Source organism: Coregonus lavaretus (assembly GCF_964263955.1).
Source record: "Coregonus lavaretus genome assembly, chromosome: 1".
NCBI classification, from domain to species: Eukaryota; Metazoa; Chordata; class Actinopteri; order Salmoniformes; family Salmonidae; genus Coregonus; species Coregonus lavaretus.
Window position 1 is genome coordinate 17,886,255 of NC_139988.1, and position 18,123 is coordinate 17,904,377.

General features: G+C 45.4%; 2 protein-coding genes across 5 annotated transcripts in view; both read left to right on the forward strand.

Annotated features, from left to right (window-relative positions):
* LOC311132102 (C-Jun-amino-terminal kinase-interacting protein 4-like) overlaps positions 1–6,253 on the forward strand; it is a 53,041-nt gene extending 46,788 nt beyond the window's left edge. For 2 of the 4 annotated variants that reach the window (XM_084165290.1, XM_084165289.1), the window contains 5 exons: positions 84–299; positions 954–1,122; positions 1,219–1,347; positions 1,452–1,600; positions 1,734–2,121. In XM_084165290.1, the coding sequence (XP_084021416.1) occupies positions 84–299; positions 954–1,122; positions 1,219–1,347; positions 1,452–1,600; positions 1,734–1,960 (890 nt within the window). In that variant the 3' untranslated portion in view covers positions 1,961–2,121. Of the gene's footprint in view, positions 1–83; positions 300–953; positions 1,123–1,218; positions 1,348–1,451; positions 1,601–1,733; positions 2,231–2,443; positions 2,558–2,714; positions 2,889–2,965; positions 3,104–3,291 lie in introns of those variants that run through there. The other 2 variants (XM_084165291.1, XM_084165288.1) reach the window with 2 other exon arrangements.
* A 7,635-nt stretch (positions 6,254–13,888) lies between these two features.
* Positions 13,889–15,481, forward strand: LOC311128437 (putative vesicular acetylcholine transporter-A; the record flags this gene model as incomplete). Its single annotated transcript, XM_084160573.1, has 1 exon — positions 13,889–15,481. One exon carries the CDS (start codon positions 13,889–13,891, stop codon positions 15,479–15,481), a length of 1,593 nt encoding a protein of 530 aa, XP_084016699.1.
* Between the last annotated feature and the right edge of the window lie 2,642 nt (positions 15,482–18,123).

Here is an 18,123-nt window from a genome sequence, read left to right on the forward strand (position 1 = left end):
TGTGTGTGTGTGTGTGTGTGTGTGTGTGTGTGTGTGTACGTGTGTGCTTGCGTGTGACGTGTGTGTGTGTGTGTGTGTGTCAGGTGCCAGAGAGACCGACTACCCGGCAGGGGAGGAGGTACCCCATAACCTGAAGGCGGGGTCAGGTGCTGAGGGCGGGACTCTGGAAGCCAGCACAACCAGCAGCGGCTCAGGGGGCGAAGCTGGAGTGCTGGCAGGGATCAATGTGGTTGGCTGCTCTACCGAGGGGGAGGTGGCTACCCCCCAGACAGCAGTCACAGAGAATGAGACAGACACCGGTAAGAGACGTCCCTCTGAAGTTTGAGCATCACAATTCTTAGCAGTTTCTACTGATCTAGTCACACTGGACTGATGTGCTAAGTTAGTGGATTTTATGCTAGTTCCAGAGGTGGGTGATTGCTGGGTATGCATTTGCTAGCTAGACTAGAGGTCTTTGGACCCGGACCTGAACAGACCCGAGAACAATCAGACCTGAACCCGAATGGAACCGAGGACAACTTGACCTAGACCCGATCAGTACCCTAACGGGTCTGGTTCTAGATTGGACCCGAGTGACAACAATGTTATGTTTATCAGCAAAGTTGAACTTCTGTTTAACAAATAGGTCTTTATATGTCGGCTAGGCCTTCTATAAGTTAATAAATTAACCTTATTAGCGTAAAATAAATATGCTATAGCCTATGCAGAGCTGTGGTCAGGTCCATTCGGGTTCACTCAGTCTGTCAGCTGTAGCTACATAGACCCGATGACAATCGAACCAGTGAAGCCCTCTAACCTAAACCCTTTCACCCCAGTTTCTCCATGGAGAGATCTGCTGAATTCCAAGGTCTACCCTACAGGGTTATAGAAACATGTGATTTGGACTATGGATTCCCTGTCCGTTTAATAAGTCTTCTACTATTATTCTCTCTCCCGCTCTCCTCCCTGTGTAGACTCCAAGGCTGCAGAGGAGGCTACTGAAGCTACAGAGGCCAGTGCAGGTCCTGCAGGCCCGGAGCATGACTTAAGTCAGAGGGGAGTCTACACTGAACATGTCTTCACTGACCCTCTGTGTGTTCAGAGTACTAGTCCTGGGAAGACGCCAGCCAACTACACACAGAGGTATGGGATACATGGACGGACACACACACACACACACACACACACACACACACACACACACACACGCACGTTATAACATCCTGTTTCCATTCTCAGGGAGTCTGATCTGGTAAAGGATGGTGTGAGCTCCAACCCTAACCCAGAGGAACAGGACCTGATGAGAGAAGAAGCCCAGAAGATGAGCAGTGTTTTACCTACCATGTGGCTGGGGGCACAGAACGGATGGTGAGATGCCAATCCACTAATTAATCAATCAGATATGTTTATCCATCTCATATTGATCTCATCAGTCAAACTGGTGTGTGTTTTTCTGTGTGTGTGTGTTCCAGTGTGTACGTGCACTCGTCAGTGGCCCAGTGGAGGAAGTGTCTCCACTCTATAAAGCTGAAGGACTCTGTCCTGGGCATCGTCCATGTGAAGGGGAGAGTGTTGGTGTCTCTGGCTGATGGAACACTGGCTATCTTCCACAGAGGAGTGGGTAAGGTTGACGCGTTTCCATATGCTTTCTTACATGTGTTTTTGTGTCCGTTGATCTACTTGAATCCTATATAAGGGTATCAATTAAAGGATTTATATGCTGATGCTAACACCCCCCCCCCCTCCCCCTCCAGATGGTCAGTGGGATCTGACCAACTACCACCTGTTAGACCTGGGCAGACCCCACCACTCTATCCGCTGTATGACCGTGGTTCACGACAAGGTCTGGTGTGGCTTCAGGAACAAGATCTACGTGGTCCAGCCCAAAGCCATGAAGATAGAGGCATGCCTGACACACACACACAAACAAACACACACACACACGGAATCACACAGGCTCAGACAGGCTCAGACGGACTGACTCACATACCTAACACAGAAGTCTAGCCATCCACAGATTATAGTTTTAACCCTCCTTTTCCATCCTGTCTCTCCATCTCCCCCTCTCCCCCCCCGTAGAAGTCGTTTGATGCCCACCCCCGTAAGGAGAGCCAGGTGAGACAGCTGGCGTGGGATGGAGATGGTATCTGGGTGTCCATCCGACTGGACTCTACTCTGAGACTGTTCCACGCCCACACACACCAACACCTGCAGGACGTCGACATAGAGCCCTACGTCAGCAAGATGCTGGGTGAGGAACCAAGGGCATTTAAACACCTGTTATTGTGTTCTGTGTTCTATGCTTCTAACGCAGCGTGATTGTGGTGTTTGTGTGTCCTTGTTAGCTGAATGATATGGGACAGGGATTCATGGCATTAGAAAGCCCAAGTCACATACAGGAAATACAGACCCATACTTCATTATTTCTATTTTTTTAACAATACGTCATGTTGATCTCCCTCAGGTACGGGGAAACTGGGCTTCTCGTTTGTCAGGATCACAGCTCTCATGGTGTCCTGTAACCGTCTCTGGGTCGGCACCGGCAACGGAGTCATCATCTCTATACCTCTCACTGACAGTAAGGGGAAGTCTCTCTCTCTCCATCCCCCGCTCTCTGTGCCCATCACTCTCTCTCTCCCCTCTCTCTATGTAATGATTCATTTCTCTCTCCATCCCTCCATCTATCCACCATCTCTCTATTTTAATGATTCATCTCTCTCTCGCTCTGCCTCTAGCCGATAAGGTGACAGCGGGGCCAGGTAAACCTGGTGGAGTGATCCGTGTGTATGGTGATGAGAACAGTGACAAGGTGACAGCTGGAACCTTCGTACCCTTCTGCTCCATGGCTCATGCTCAGCTCTGTTTCCATGGTCACCGAGACGCCGTCAAGTTCTTCACGGCTGTCCCAGGTAACTTCACTTCTCCTCCCTCTCTTCTCCTCCTCCTCCTGCCTTTTAACTGGATGAAGGTCCTCCCTCCCCCCCAGGTCAGGTGATCCCGTCAGGTGCTGGCGAAGCAGCAGAGGTGGGGAGTGACAAGGGGGTAGGGGAGCACCCTCAACAGCAACTGGACAGGTCTGTTCTGGTGATGAGTGGCGGAGAGGGATACATCGACTTCAGGATGGGTGAGTTGGCTAGGACGATCATATCAGACAATCAATTGACAAGTACAGTCCGTATATGAAAACATACAGATTTGTATGAGTTGAAGTGACTTAATGTTTAATGTCTTGCTGTGTGTGTGTGTGTGTGTGTCTTTGTCTGTGTGTGTGTCTGTCTGTGTGTCTGTGTGTCTTTGTGTGTGTGTGTGTAGGTGACGAGGCTGGGGAGACTGAGGAGCCACTGGATGAGCACACTCTGAAGCTGCAGCCGTTCCTGGCTAAAGCTGAGAGGAGTCACCTGATCGTCTGGCAGGTCATGGGCAGTCAGGCCTGAACTTTAACCCCTGATCTCTGACCCTGCCACAGAGATTAGGAGTGGGAGGAGCCTGCTCGAAGCAGGAACAAGCTGCCCAATCAGATTCACTCTTCTGCATGTTTCTTTTAGTTTTACGGTTATTTGTTTATTTAATTTTAAATTTGACTGATTGTATCGAATTTTTTATCTGATACAAGCCTGTTGCTCTTCTATCATTACTATAATTATTATTATTACTATAATTATTATTGTTACTATAATTATTATTATTGAAAACAAAATCATTTCTGTTTATTTAATTTTCTTAGGTCATGTTTTGCACATGTTTTTCTATTGGACGCTTAGTGTCCAACCCCTCTGTCCAAATACTGTGTGGTGATTGGTGGAATCCATGTATGTTCAGGGTGTGTCTTTGGCCACACCCTTGTCCTCATCTCTGCTTCCTTTCAGTAAAGGACAGAGAGGAGACAATACTGTATGAAACTCTACGAGACACAGGAGAATAATGATGTCTGTGTTTGAACTGCAAAACCAAATCAACCGCATGATGTCTCACGTCGTCCAATAAGAAAGCAAGGATTACAGGACAATCCAGCGAGGGAGCCAATCCTCTGTCCTAAATGACATAGGTGTGCTCTTCTTGCATGCTCATTTGTGTTTAATTTTGTGAGAACATGGATGTTGATTGTATGCAAGACAGTTTAATCAATTGTCAGTTTTCTGGACCTGGGATCAGTGTTGTTCTCCATGACTATGATGTATGTTTAGGAAAACCTAATAGATCACAGATCAATCATGTCTGTAGCTGCAGGGTCAGAGAATCGCCCTATTCCAATACTTAAAAATGCATCCTCCCTTCCTAGGGGTAATTACAACTGGGTTGGATTGATGATTGAAATAATAGAATGGAGACAGATTAGTTATTAATGACCTCACGGAAGGTAGGTAGGAAGGCAGGGTTGCACTTTAAGAGTGTTGGAACAGGGTCTCTGACTGCTCTCCCGTCTTCCTTCCCACCAGCTAGAGTTTGCAGACATTTTACGAAAATCAACGGCTGCCTTAGGTTTGAAAGTTACAAAAAAACAAAACATTATGGACTTTTGAAGTGTGACCGAGTATTTATACCTATGTAAAAGGATGTTACACAGACGGTTACCAAAGGAAAATAATTTCAGTTGATCAGAATAATGTGAATGTACGGCATTGTAGCAGCATTTTCAGCCCGTCTCTCTGTAGATACAATAATATTTTGACAGACAGTCTCTTATAAGGTTCATGGTGTATAGATAGATGGATAGAAAGATATATTTTTAAGCTATCATCTCTGCAAATGAACTAAGAGCATTTTCTAGAGAGCAGAGATGTGAGAGTGTATAATAGCTGGTTTCTCTGCTTCTGGAGTCTTTTGTATGCTGAGAGTAGATGTTACCCATAGGCACAGATCTAGGATCAATTTACCCTCCAAATCCCAACGTGAACAATTAGGGGGGAACAACTCAACACTGACCTTAGATAAGCGTCTAGGGGCAACGTCTTCCTTTTACCTTTTGTACACTAGGGGACAGGGTGACTGTGAACTCTGACCGAACAGGATCCCTCCTGATAGGTTGACATGATACTGAAGTGTTCAGAGACTATTTTAAGCCTATTTTTATTATTGACTTTTTGTACATTTGTCTTTTTGACCCTAATCTGTGGTTGCGTCTAGATGGGGAGGAAGGTGTCATTTGACACACTCAGTCGGTGTCTCTGGTCTGTGTACCAGCAGATTGTGCTGGTGAGTGTTACTCCGGAGTCTGTCCTGAGGAGTGAACAAGGGTGTGTGTGCGTGTGTGCCTTTGTGCCTGTCAGTGTGTGTGTGTTTCTCCTCTCCAGGAGAAGAGGCGCCTCATATCGCAGTTTAGCCATTTCAGTATTTATTTCTATGAAAGAGCCTTTGCAGTTCAGAATGTAACTTTGTACAATATGAAATATGACTATATATGAATATAAAATGTATATCAAACATTGAAATGGCTTGGGTTTATTGTTTTGACACTGTTATTGGAATGGTTGAATTGGAGAGGGAGTAACTACTGAGTTATGCTCTACACTCAGTGTACAAAACATTAAGAACAACTTCATATAATATTGAGTTGCACCACCTTTTGCCCTCAGAAAAGCCTCAATTCGTCAGGGCATGGACTCTACAAGGTGTCAAGCGTTCCACAGGGATACTGGCCCATGTTGACTGCAATGCGTCCCACAGTTGTGTCAAGTTGGCTGGATGTCCTTTGGGTGGTGGACCATTCTTCTTGATACACACGGAAAACTGTTGAGCGTGGAAAAACATTTTGTCTTACCCATTCACCCTCTGAATGGCACACATACACAATCCATGTCTCGAGGATTAAAAATCCTTCTTTAACCTGTCTCCTCCCCTTCATCTACACTGATTGAAGTGGCTTTAACAAGTGACATCAATAAGGGATCATGGCTTTCGCCAGGATTCACCTGGTCAGTCTGTCATGGAAAGAGTAGGTGTTCCTAATGTTTTGTACACTGTATATCCCGAGGGGGAGGTTGAGTGCACTGGGGATAAGTTGTCATTAGGCACAGATCTGGGGCCAGTTTAACTTCACAAAATCCTTCGTTACTGCTCTGGTAAAATGTGTGAAACTGACTTTAGTCAGTGCCTAAGATCAACTTCTTCCAACTCCAACCTGGAGGTTGATGAACAGGTCAAGGTTCCCCCTCTGACTTGTCATGTTGCCGTGACTATGGTTGTCCCCAGTAACAGTACATGGATCACCTATCTATGTACTGCTACAGCATATCTTTAGCCTTAATTATTTTAACAATCAATTAAACTGACTTGTGAGGAAACTCTTGTGTGTCTTCTCCTTATTTGCTTTTTACAAGATTTCCAAGAATATTGGAATCACTGTCAGCTGCTATTTAACAGACCTGGGTCTTTCCAATACATGAGGTGTGCTTAAAATTGACCTCTTGAAAGAAAAAAATAAGAAAACAAAAAAACAGCATACATGCAGTGAGCGCCAAAAGTATTGGGACAGTGACAAATGCTTTAAGTTGATGGTATTTTCATCCATATGGGGTGAACAATTTAGGAATTACAGCACTTTTTGTACATAGTCCCCAATACATTATTTACCATTCATTTCTATTGGGCACAACATAATCTGAAACACAACCAAAACAAAACAATTTTATAGAGTCAGAAGCTTAATGTAATCATTTTGACCACTTTAATACACAAGTTAATTTGTCTCTACTTTTGGTCCTCTATGTACATAAAGTGCTGTAATTTCTAAATGATTCACCTGATATGGATGAAAATACCCTCAAATTAAAGCTGACAGCCTGCACTTTAGCCTCATAGTCACTGCTCAAAAAAATAAAGGGAACACTAAAATAACACATCCTAGATCTGAATGAATGAAATAATCTTATTAAACACTTTTTTCTTTACATAGTTAAATGTGCTGACAACAAAATCACAAAAATTATCAATGGAAATCAAATTTATCAACCCATGGAGGTCTGGATTTGGAGTCACCCTCACTACAGGCTGATCCAACTTTGATGTAATGTCCTTAAAACAAGTCAAAATGAGGCTCAGTAGTGTGTGTGGCCTCCACGTGCCTGTATGACCTCCCTACAACGCCTGGGCATGCTCCTGATGAGGTGGCGGATGGTCTCCTGAGGGATCTCCTCCCAGACCTGGACTAAAGCATCCTGGATGGAGCGAGACATGATGTCCCAGATGTGCTCAATTGGATTCAGGTCTGGGGAACGGGCGGGCCAGTCCATAGCATCAATGCCTTCCTCTTGCAGGAACTGCTGACACACTCCAGCCACATGAGGTCTAGCATTGTCTTGCATTAGGAGGAACCCAGGGCCAACCGCACCAGCATATGGTCTCACAAGGGGTCTGAGGATCTCATCTCGGTACCTAATGGCAGTCAGGCTACCTCTGGCGAGCACATGGAGGGCTGTGCGGCCCCCCCAAAGAAATGCCACCCCACACCATGACTGACCCACCGCCAAACCGGTCATGCTGGAGGATGTTGCAGTCAGCAGAACGTTCTCCACGGCGTCTCCAGACTCTGTCAAGTCTGTCACATGTGCTCAGTGTGAACCTGCTTTCATCTGTGAAGAGTACAGGGCACCAGTGGCAAATTTGCCAATCTTGGTGTTCTCTGGCAAATGCCAAACGTCCTGCACGGTGTTGGGCTGTAAGCACAACCCCCACCTGTCGACGTCGGGCCCTCATACCACCCTCATGGAGTCTGTTTCTGACCGTTTGAGCAGACACATGCACATTTGTGGCCTGCTGGAGGTCATTTTGCAGGGCTCTGGCAGTGCTCCTCCTGCTCCTCCTTGCACAAAGGCGGAGGTAGCAGTCCTGCTGTTGGGTTGTTGCCCTCCTACGGCCTCCTCCACGTCTCCTGATGTACTGGCCTGTCTCCTGGTAGCGCCTCCATGCTCTGGACACTACGCTGACAGACAAAGCAAACCTTCTTGCCACAGCTCGCATTGATGTGCCATCCTGGATGAGCTGCACTACCCGAGCCACTTGTGTGGGTTGTAGACTCCGTCTCATGCTACCACTAGAGTGAAAGCACCGCCAGCATTCAAAAGTGACCAAAACATCAGTCAGGAAGCATAGGAACTGAGAAGTGGTCTGTGGTCACCACCTGCAAAACCAGTCCTTTATTGGGGGTGTCTTGCTAATTGCCTATAATTTCCACCTGTTGTCTATTCCATTTGTACAACAGCATGTGAAATGTATTGTCAGTCAGTGTTGCTTCCTAAGTGGACAGTTTGATTTCACAGAAGTGTGATTGACTTGGAGTTACATTGTGTTGTTTAAGTGTTCCCTTTATTTTTTTGAGCAGTGTATAATTTCAAATCCAAAGTGCTGGAGTACAGAGCCAAAACAACAAAACATTTCACTGTCCCAATACTTTTTGGAGCACACTGTGTGTGTAAACCAAACACAATGGATATCAACGTAAAGCCGTAGCCAGCGCCTGGAGAATGACTGACCAGCGGTTAACGCTGAAGGTGAAGTTCAAGGACTACCTCTGGAAACACTCACCATCTCTCTCTCTCTTTTCTCTCTAATGCTCTGCCACAGTATCGATTGCCTTAAACTGGGCAGAAAAGCAACATATCGTACAACTCAGTCTCATGTTGCCCTGAAACAGTCTCTCATAGCTCTGGTTCATCGTCAGTCTCATGTAACGCCTTGGACCAGAGCTAATCGGGTACCAGTGTCCAAGAGGTTGCTACAATCACAGCTACATCCTGTAGCGAGTATAACGATACTACGACTGTAGTAGTTTTAGTGACCACTAGATTGCACCATTGTCTTGTATATGGTCAGCCTCTTCAGGAGTACTTAGTTACTTTGCACGCCCAATGCTATATGGCAGAGAAAATTACTTGCTTGCTTTATGTGCATTAATGATGTAACACTGGAATTCCTGACCTGGCGTGGGATCAGAAACCGTTTTACCTGAGAATTCAAACACTTCCGGAAATGTTTCAAATATCTTCGATTTTAGGTGAAAGTCAAAGGAAGCCCATGCAACAAGTGTAGGCTAGTCATTTAAATTGGGCGCGTTTTAAATTATACTTAATATTAATCTCGAGAGAATTTGACGAAGGCTGTGTAGAGAAATACAGTATGCTCTACCCTTTAGCTCAGTTGGTAGAGCATGGCGCTTGCAACGCCAGGGTTGTGGGTTCGTTTCCCACGGGGGGCCAGTATGAAAATGTATGCACTGTAAGTCGCTCTGGATAAGAGCGTCTGCTAAATGACTAAAATGTGAAATGTACAAATTTGATCATTGTACAGTGCCAAATGCGTGGCCTGTCTGGCTGTGCACTGGACGGGAGCTGTCCACTCCGCTGTGGTGCTGAATATAAGAACGTTTGGGACGGCGCGCATCCGGGTGCCACAGCCACTATCATCCCAGAGCAACGCGCAAGAGCTGCGACATGGAGGATAACCATGAGACAGGGCTTAATTTTCATAAAGCGACAGTTTAGAAGGACATTTCTCTGTACCTAGTACGTCTGCAACTTCTAAGAAAACTGTCCAAACACAAGAAAGAACCCGTGAAGCTGCATGGCATTTATGTGTTGATGTATAGCCTACAGGCTACCTACCCACGTGGTGGCGCCCGGAGCACACACAGCATGTTGGATTACTGTGCAGAAGGACATTTCAAATATTCAGCCATTTTTGTATTATTGTAGGCCTATGTAATATATGGCAATATTCTATTATCATTTCCTGAATGGGACATAAACTCCGTCATAGTGAATATTTTACATAAAGAATGGCAGCTAGAATCAATATTCAATATTAATGTTTTACATTGACATTTACATCATTTAGCAGACTCTCTTATCCAGAGCGACTTACAAATTGGTACATTCACCTTATAGCCAGTGGGATAACGACTTTACAATATGTTATTATTATTAATTTTTTTTTTTTTTGGGGGGGGGGGGTAAGGGGGGGTAGAAGGATTACTTTATCCTATCCCAGGTATTCCTTAAAGAGGTGCGGTTTCAAGTGTCTCCGGAAGGTGGTGAGTGACTCCGCTGTCCTGGCGTCGTGAGGGAGCTTGTTCCACCATTGGGGTGCCAGAGCAGCAAACAGTTTTGACTGGGCTGAGCGGGAACTGTGCTTCCGCAGAGGTAAGGGGGCCAGCAGGCCAGAGGTGGATGAACGCAATGCCCTCGTTTGGGTGTAGGGACTGATCAGAGCCTGAAGGTACGGAGGTGCCGTTCCCCTCACAGCTCCGTAGGCAAGCACCATGGTCTTGTAGCAGATGCAAGCTTCAACTGGAAGCCAGTGGAGTGTGCGGAGGAGCGGAGTGACGTGAGAGAACTTGGGAAGGTTGAACACCAGACAGGCTGCGGCATTCTGGATGAGTTGTAGGGGTTTAATGGCACAGGCAGGGAGCCCAGCCAACAGCGAGTTGCAGTAATCCAGACGGGAGATGACAAGTGCCTGGATTAGGACCTGTGCCGCTTCCTGTGTAAGGCAGGGTCGTACTCTCCGAATGTTGTAGAGCATGAACCTACAGGATCGGGTCACCGCCTTGATGTTAGCGGAGAACGACAGGGTGTTGTCCAGGGTCATGCCAAGGCTCGTCGCACTCTGGGACGAGGACACAACGGAGTTGTCAACCGTGATGGCGAGATCATGGAACGGGCAGTCCTTCCCCGGGAGGAAGAGCAGCTCCGTCTTGCTGAGGTTCAGCTTGAGGTGGTGATCCGTCATCCACACTGATATGTCTGCCAGACATGCAGAGATGCGATTCGCCACCTGGTTATCAGAAGGGGGAAAGGAGAAGATTAGTTGTGTGTCGTCTGCGTAGCAATGATAGGAGAGGCCATGTGAGGATATTACAGAGCCAAGTGACTTGGTGTATAGCGAGAATAGGAGAGGGCCTAGAACTGATCCCTGGGGGACACCAGTGGTGAGAGCACGTGGTGCGGAGACAGATTCTCGCCACACCACTTGGTAGGAGCGACCGGTCAGGTAGGACGCAATCCAAGAGTGAGCCGCGCCGGAGATGCCCAGCTCGGAGAGGGTGGAGAGGAGAATCTGATGGTTCACAGTATCAAAGGCAGCAGACAGGTCTAGAAGGACAAGAGCAGAGGAGAGAGAGTTAGCTTTAGCAGTGCGGAGAGCCTCCGTGACACAGAGAAGAGCAGTCTCAGTTGAATGACCATTCTTGAAACCTGACTGGTTTGGATCAAGAAGGTCATTCTGAGAGAGATAGCAAGCGAGTTGGCTAAAGACGGCACGCTCAAGAGTTTTGGAGAGAAAAGAAAGAAGGGATACTGGTCTGTAATTGTTGACATCAGAGGGATCGAGTTTTGGTTTTTTGAGAAGGGGTGCAACTCTCGCATTCTTGAAGACAGAAGGGACATAGCCAACGGTCAAGGATGAGTTGATCAGCGAGGTGAGGTAAGGGAGAAGGTCACCGGAGATGGTCTGGAGAAGAGAGGAGGGGATAGGGTCAAGCGGGCAGGTTGTTGGGCGGCCGGCCGTCACAAGTCGCAAGATTTTATCTGGAGAGAGAGGGGAGAAACATTTACATTTACATTTAAGTCATTTAGCAGACGCTCTTATCCAGAGCGACTTACAGGAGCAATTAGGGTTAAGTGCCTTGCTCAAGGGCACATTTACGTCATTTAGCAGACGCTGTAGTCCAGAGCGACTCACAAATTAATGCATTCACCCTATAGCCAGTGGGATAACCACTTTACAATTTTTTTTTGGGGGGGGGGGGGTAGAAGGATTACTTTATCCTATCCCAGGTATTCCTTAGAAAGAAGTCAAAGCATAGGGTAGGGCAGTGTGAGCAGGACCAGCAGTGTCATTTGACTTAACAAACGAGGATCGGATGTCGTCAACCTTCTTTTCGAAATGGTTGACGAAGTCATCCACAGAGAGGGAGGAGGGGGGGGGGGGGAGGATTCAGCAGGGAGGAGAAGGTGGCAAAGAGCTTCCTAGGGTTAGTGGCAGATGCTTGGAATTTAGAGTGGTAGAAAGTGGCTTTAGCAGCAGAAACAGATGAAGAAAATGTAGAGAGGAGGGAGTGAAAAGATGCCAGGTCCGCAGGGAGTCTAGATTTCCTCAGGAAAGGAACTTATCAAGGCGTCAAGCTCATTGATGAACTCTCCAAGGCAACCTGGAGGGCGTAAATGATAAGGATGTTAAGCTTGAATGGGCTAGTGACTGTGACAGCATGGAATTCAAATGAGGAGATAGACAGATGGGTCAGGGGAGAAAGAGAGAATGTCCACTTGGGAGAGATGAGGATTCCTGTGCCACCACCTCGCTGACCAGATGCTCTCGGGGTATGCAAGAACGAGGAGAGAGCAGTAGGAGTATCAGTGTTTTCTGTGGTAATCCATGTTTCCGTCAGCGCCAAGAAGTTGAGGGACTGGAGGGTAGCATAGGCTGAGATGAACTCTGCCTTGTTGTCCGCAGAACCGCAGTTCCAGAGGTTGCTGGAGACCTGGAACTCCACGTGGGTCGTGCTTGCAGGGACCACCAGGTTAGAGAGGCAGCAGCCACGCGGTGTGAGGCGTTTGTATAGCCTGTGCGGAGAGGAGAGAACAGGGATAGACAGACGAGTAGTTGACAGGCTACAGAAAATGGCTACAATAATGCAAAGGAGATCGGAATGAAATGAACTAAACATCTGGGAAAGCAAGAGAGCAGGGCCTCCCTCACTTACGTTTCACTGAAACACTCAAATATAACTCTCCCCACTTTAGAAATTATAATTGTTGTAAACTACAGCGGTTCAATGTTTTCTAGGAATAGACTAACTTAGTTTATTCAGGAAGCTAACTTGGTACAGTATTCTTCCGTGAAAACCGTCCAGGGCACCGAATCCTATGACGCCATGTTGGAAAGATTAATGAGACTGGGTAAATGCATACATTTTGAATAAAGCCAAATCCACAAACTAATGGTACTCGAGTTTTAATAATGTCACCCATAGGCCTAATTATATAGTTTTTCATTCTCCAGGGACTCTATATTGCCATAGGCCCATATGAATTGATCAATGGAATTGATCTATGGTGATTAGGGAATTGTAAAGAAACAGTGATACATTAAAACTTAAATATTAGGCTAATAACTTGAGCCTAAACATCTGGAATATTACAGAATATACGTTTATGCCCTTCAGAAAGTCAAGGGTCGATCAGTGTGCCTTGCTGGGAGGGTTTTCCCGCGATCGTGTAGGCCTAGAGACGTCATGATGATGCTCACTCTTATTGGTTAAGGGATTGCCATGTTCTGAATTAGCATAAAGGACGCAACTGGAAAAGGATCCACTTGGGGGTAAGCTGGTGATGCGTCACAGCCCTTTGTGAAAGAGAAGAAAAAAAACTCAAAATATCGACAAACCTGCGAATCAATGCGTACCAATGGCAACGAAACCATTCGTGATCTCAGAACGGAACACAAACGTGCTACAGGTGATTCGAGGCATCAACATTGGAATCGAAGGGGGTCCCAAGTTCCATAAACAACTTATACTAACGTTCCATAGAAACTTGACATGGAGTATTAGCGGTTGAAGTCCTACAACGTGTAGAGAATAGCAGAATATTTCACCACGTCACTTCTCGAGACCATGAAACAGCACCAAATGTGAGCGCGGGGGGGTGAAACAAGACCAAGTTGAGGCTGAGAAAACCACCCACCGTCGAAGAAGCCAGCAGCCTCGCGCACGGTCAGGAAATCACAAGGAGAAAAGTTCCAAGCCTGCTGCGCCTTTGTCTTTCGTATCGCGTAAGTGAACTAAGAAACAGCTACATAAATGTACAGGGACAGTATTATCAGTCTTGCTGAGATATCAGAATAGCAGCAGAGAGCAGAGGAAAAGAAAACAACAACTGCCGTTTTGTATTGACAACAACAATAATAGCAGATCATCATGGATACAGGGGGGTCATCCGGGCTGGCCAAATCAGCCGCTGTAAAACTGTCCGAGATGGGAGAAAGAACGAAACAGTTTGGCAACGCAATGAAAGCCCCTGACCATCAAAGACGGATCATTTTAGTGATCGTCTGCGTGGCTCTTCTTCTAGACAATATGCTCTATATGGTTATAGTCCCGATTATTCCCGACTACCTTGCTGATTTAGAGCTTGAGCAAGCAGAGCACATCCACGTAGTTATACATCCCAATTCTTCAATCAACAGCACAATGAGCTCAGCCCAAGCTAAAAGCAACAGGGACAATTTAGACGTCCAAATAGGAGTACTTTTTGCATCGAAGGCTATCTTGCAGCTTTTGGTGAACCCGTTGTCAGGAACTTTCATAGACCGCGTTGGATACGACATTCCACTCCTAATAGGATTAACGGTCATGTTCTTCTCCACATGCATATTTGCTTTCGCTGAGAACTACGCGACGCTGTTTTTTGCCCGTAGTTTGCAAGGTCTGGGTTCAGCTTTCGCGGACACCTCAGGAATTGCCATGATAGCAGATAAATACACCGAAGAATCGGAGAGAAGTAAAGCCCTCGGTATCGCCCTGGCGTTCATCTCTTTCGGGAGCCTGGTAGCGCCTCCCTTCGGGGGTATTCTGTACGAGTTTGCGGGTAAAAGAGTACCGTTTATCGTTCTCGCCGTGGTTTGCCTTATAGACGGGATTCTGCTCTTGACCGTGATCAAGCCGTTCTCGAACAGGACTAGAGACAATATGCCGGTGGGTACCCCCATCTACAAACTAATGGTTGACCCGTACATAGCTGTCGTGGCAGGTGCCCTAACAGTGTGCAATATCCCCCTGGCCTTTCTGGAGCCCACCATAGCCAACTGGATGGAGAGCACCATGCATTCAACTAAGTGGGAAATGGGATTATGTTGGCTGCCTGCTTTCTTCCCACATGTTCTGGGTGTCTACATGACCGTCAAACTGGCTTCTAAGTACCCCAACCTGCAGTGGTTCTATGGAGCCTTGGGCATGGTCATTATCGGGGCCAGCTCGTGCACCGTTCCAGCATGCAAAACATTCGGCCAGTTAATCGCCCCGTTATGTGGCATATGTTTCGGCATCGCTCTTGTGGACACTGCCCTGTTGCCAACACTTGCCTTTCTGGTCGATGTGCGTCATGTGTCCGTGTACGGCAGCGTCTACGCTTTAGCTGACATCTCCTATTCTGTCGCGTATGCCATGGGTCCTATCGTGGCGGGGAATATAGTGCACAACTATGGGTTTGTCCAACTCAACCTGGGCATGGGCCTCGTCAATGTCCTGTACGCACCGGCCCTTCTGCTGCTCCGTAACGTGTGCCAAATGAAACCGTCCTACTCCGAGAGAGATAACCTGTTGGTGGACGATGATGAACCAGAGGGTCTGGATGATACCATGAAGATGGAGGAGCGGAGAGGCAAGAAGAAGGGTTATAGTTCGGCAGGGAACTGCTTGCCTGTGGTGGTGGATGAGAATGGAGGGTTCGACCCGTTTAGAGCACAAACACGTGCCTCTTCAATGGAATCCTCTGGTCCAGAGTACAGTTAAAATACTCAGAGTACACTTAGAATATTCTGACTACAGTTAGAATACTGGATCACAACATAGAACTACAGCTAGAATGGAGTACAACTTAGAACGTCCCCGAATACATTCTGAGAGTTCGAGAATTTGGACACATTCCGTTTTAAGAGTTAGGACTTATGGACCTGTCAAACGAGCGTAGACAGTCACTTCACTCTGTAATATACTCATGTGCAACATAGAAATACCCAATCACCTAACCATAATTGTGTGACCCGTTTCCAAAGTTTATTTTATTTCATCGTAATTGAACAAGTCTTCTATGTATGTATTGTTTTTTATGGTCGTCTAAGTGGAGTACTATTGTGAGAGGTCTATCAAATACAGTTGACTATATGTGCATTACTACTGCAGAGTATTGTAAAAAGGTAAATAGATAAATGTATGTACAAGATTATATTGATATAATAAATACACGTCCAACTGCCAAGGCATCAACTAGCCTTTTGTGTAAAAAACAACAACTATTTTTTAGTACTGGCAACCATTGATTGCATTTCTTAATTTCGTTGACATATTGACTATAATTAGTATTTTGTTTTTATTTTGTTTTTATTTTCCATATCTAATATCGAAACGTTGCCTAATTGTGACCTCTGTATTTTTTACATTTATTTTTGTGATGTAGTTTTTTTTCTTCGTAAAATGTAGTGTGTTATAATCAAATGCGTTTGTACATATGTGGATATTTACATAGTAAATGATTAAATTGTATTTGGGCCTATGCATATTTGAGTGTGTGCGTGATGTATGCGTGTATGTTGGAAACGGTTTATTGTCAAAAGGTAATGAAGTGAATATCCGTCATAGCTCATTAACAACTTCCCAAATTGAGCGCATATATGTTAATATATCGATAATAGTTATAATAAAATTGTATATAAATATAACGTGTTTTGTGTATGTCATATTTATTTATAGTGAGATGATAAAATAATCTTTAAATCATACTTGTTATTCAGTTCTGAATCAAACGAAGGGCGTTTGATTAGGTGCGTAATGGTAGCTAGCTAGCAATGTTACCAAATAAACTGGTTGATAGAAATCCTTATGTAGGCCTACACCTAATCCCTATGTTGAAGAGAAGAGATAATCCACAAGACCCCGACGGATCCTGATTGAATCAACAATTTAGTTACAGACATTAGTTAGCAATCTCTGCTACAAACATTACAATTTCTGTGCTTAATTTGGATTTTGGTGTAAACGCTTTGTAGTCAGAGATTTGTGCGAAAATTACAGTTACAGGGGTGGATTGTTATTCAACCCATACTGTAAAGATAATCAACGAATAGTTTGTCCTTTTTAAATGCGGGTATTGAATATGATACTTCAACCAACTGATCGTTTCACTGTGAGGTTTATAGATTACATAATTAATCAAAAGGGCAATTACGCACGAGAGCCAGAGAGAGAGAGTGCGTGTTTTATGGGTGTGTGAGTGAGAGGGGGCAGAGAGAGAGAGAGAGAGAGAGAGAGAGAGAGAGAGAGAGAGAGAGAGAGAGAGAGAGAGAGAGAGAGAGAGAGAGAGAGAGAGAGAGAGAGAGAGAGAGAGAGAGAGAGAGAGAGAGAGAGAGAGAGAAACAAGAGCATGTGAATGTTATTCTCATTATTTAAGAATGACTTAGTTCATATAACGTCATGTAAACGTTTACTTGGTGGTGCGTAAAGTCATGGTGCAACTAGCTGGCGCTCAGCGCTGTCCATGGTTCTGAAAGTTGACACTTGCGCTGTGTAAACTCGCAGCAGACGCCCCACAAGGAGAACGGTTCTAACGAAATTGTTCTCTCGACAACCAAGTGTAGGTAGTCAAGCTATTCGTTGATTTTCAGCTCTCAAACTCAGAAAAAGCCCGGTTTTTCCCCTGACACACTCTAAACTCAACAATAAAGTCATACCGGCTAACGCGGATTGTAGCTACTACTATCTCAATATCATTTTCATACTTTGTCAGAGGTGGGCAGGGGGGGAAGCAAGCCAAGCTGTCAAATAATATGTTCCACGAATAGATTTCGATGGGAGGAGTTTGCTGCCTGCGGGGTAGGTAGAGACAGACAAACACCTAGAGCATCTTTACTAAGCAAGCGCGCTTTAAAAGTCAAAGCCTTGCAATGGGTGTGAGCTAGGAGTGGATATCATGGAGAGTGAGACAGAATGGGGAACGAACATTCGTTCGCGTCAAAGGATTTAGTTATATCATGTGAGTTATATGTACGGACGCGGGACACTATGTAATCTTGTTGCAAACCTTTTCGACCTCTCGAGGAGTGAAGGAAGGCATCCATTGCTCAGGTAAGCGGAAATCTTTTCCCTTATCCTCATTATTCACAAATATGTCTAGTTCAGCAAGTTAACAGGTGCATTATTTGCTTAGTTTGGATGACTTGGAAGGAAACAGCTCCTCGATTAATACTTGTGGAAAGATTGTGATGGTTGTTATGTATCTATAATCTATCTATGCTGAATACAATAATATATTCTATTTAACACTAATGCATACCATATCGACACCTGGTGATACGATTTTGGTTTTTAAATCTAATTTATAATAGAACTCGACAGTGACAGTTATAAAGCAGCAATCCTCAGAGTCGATTTTTAAAGTA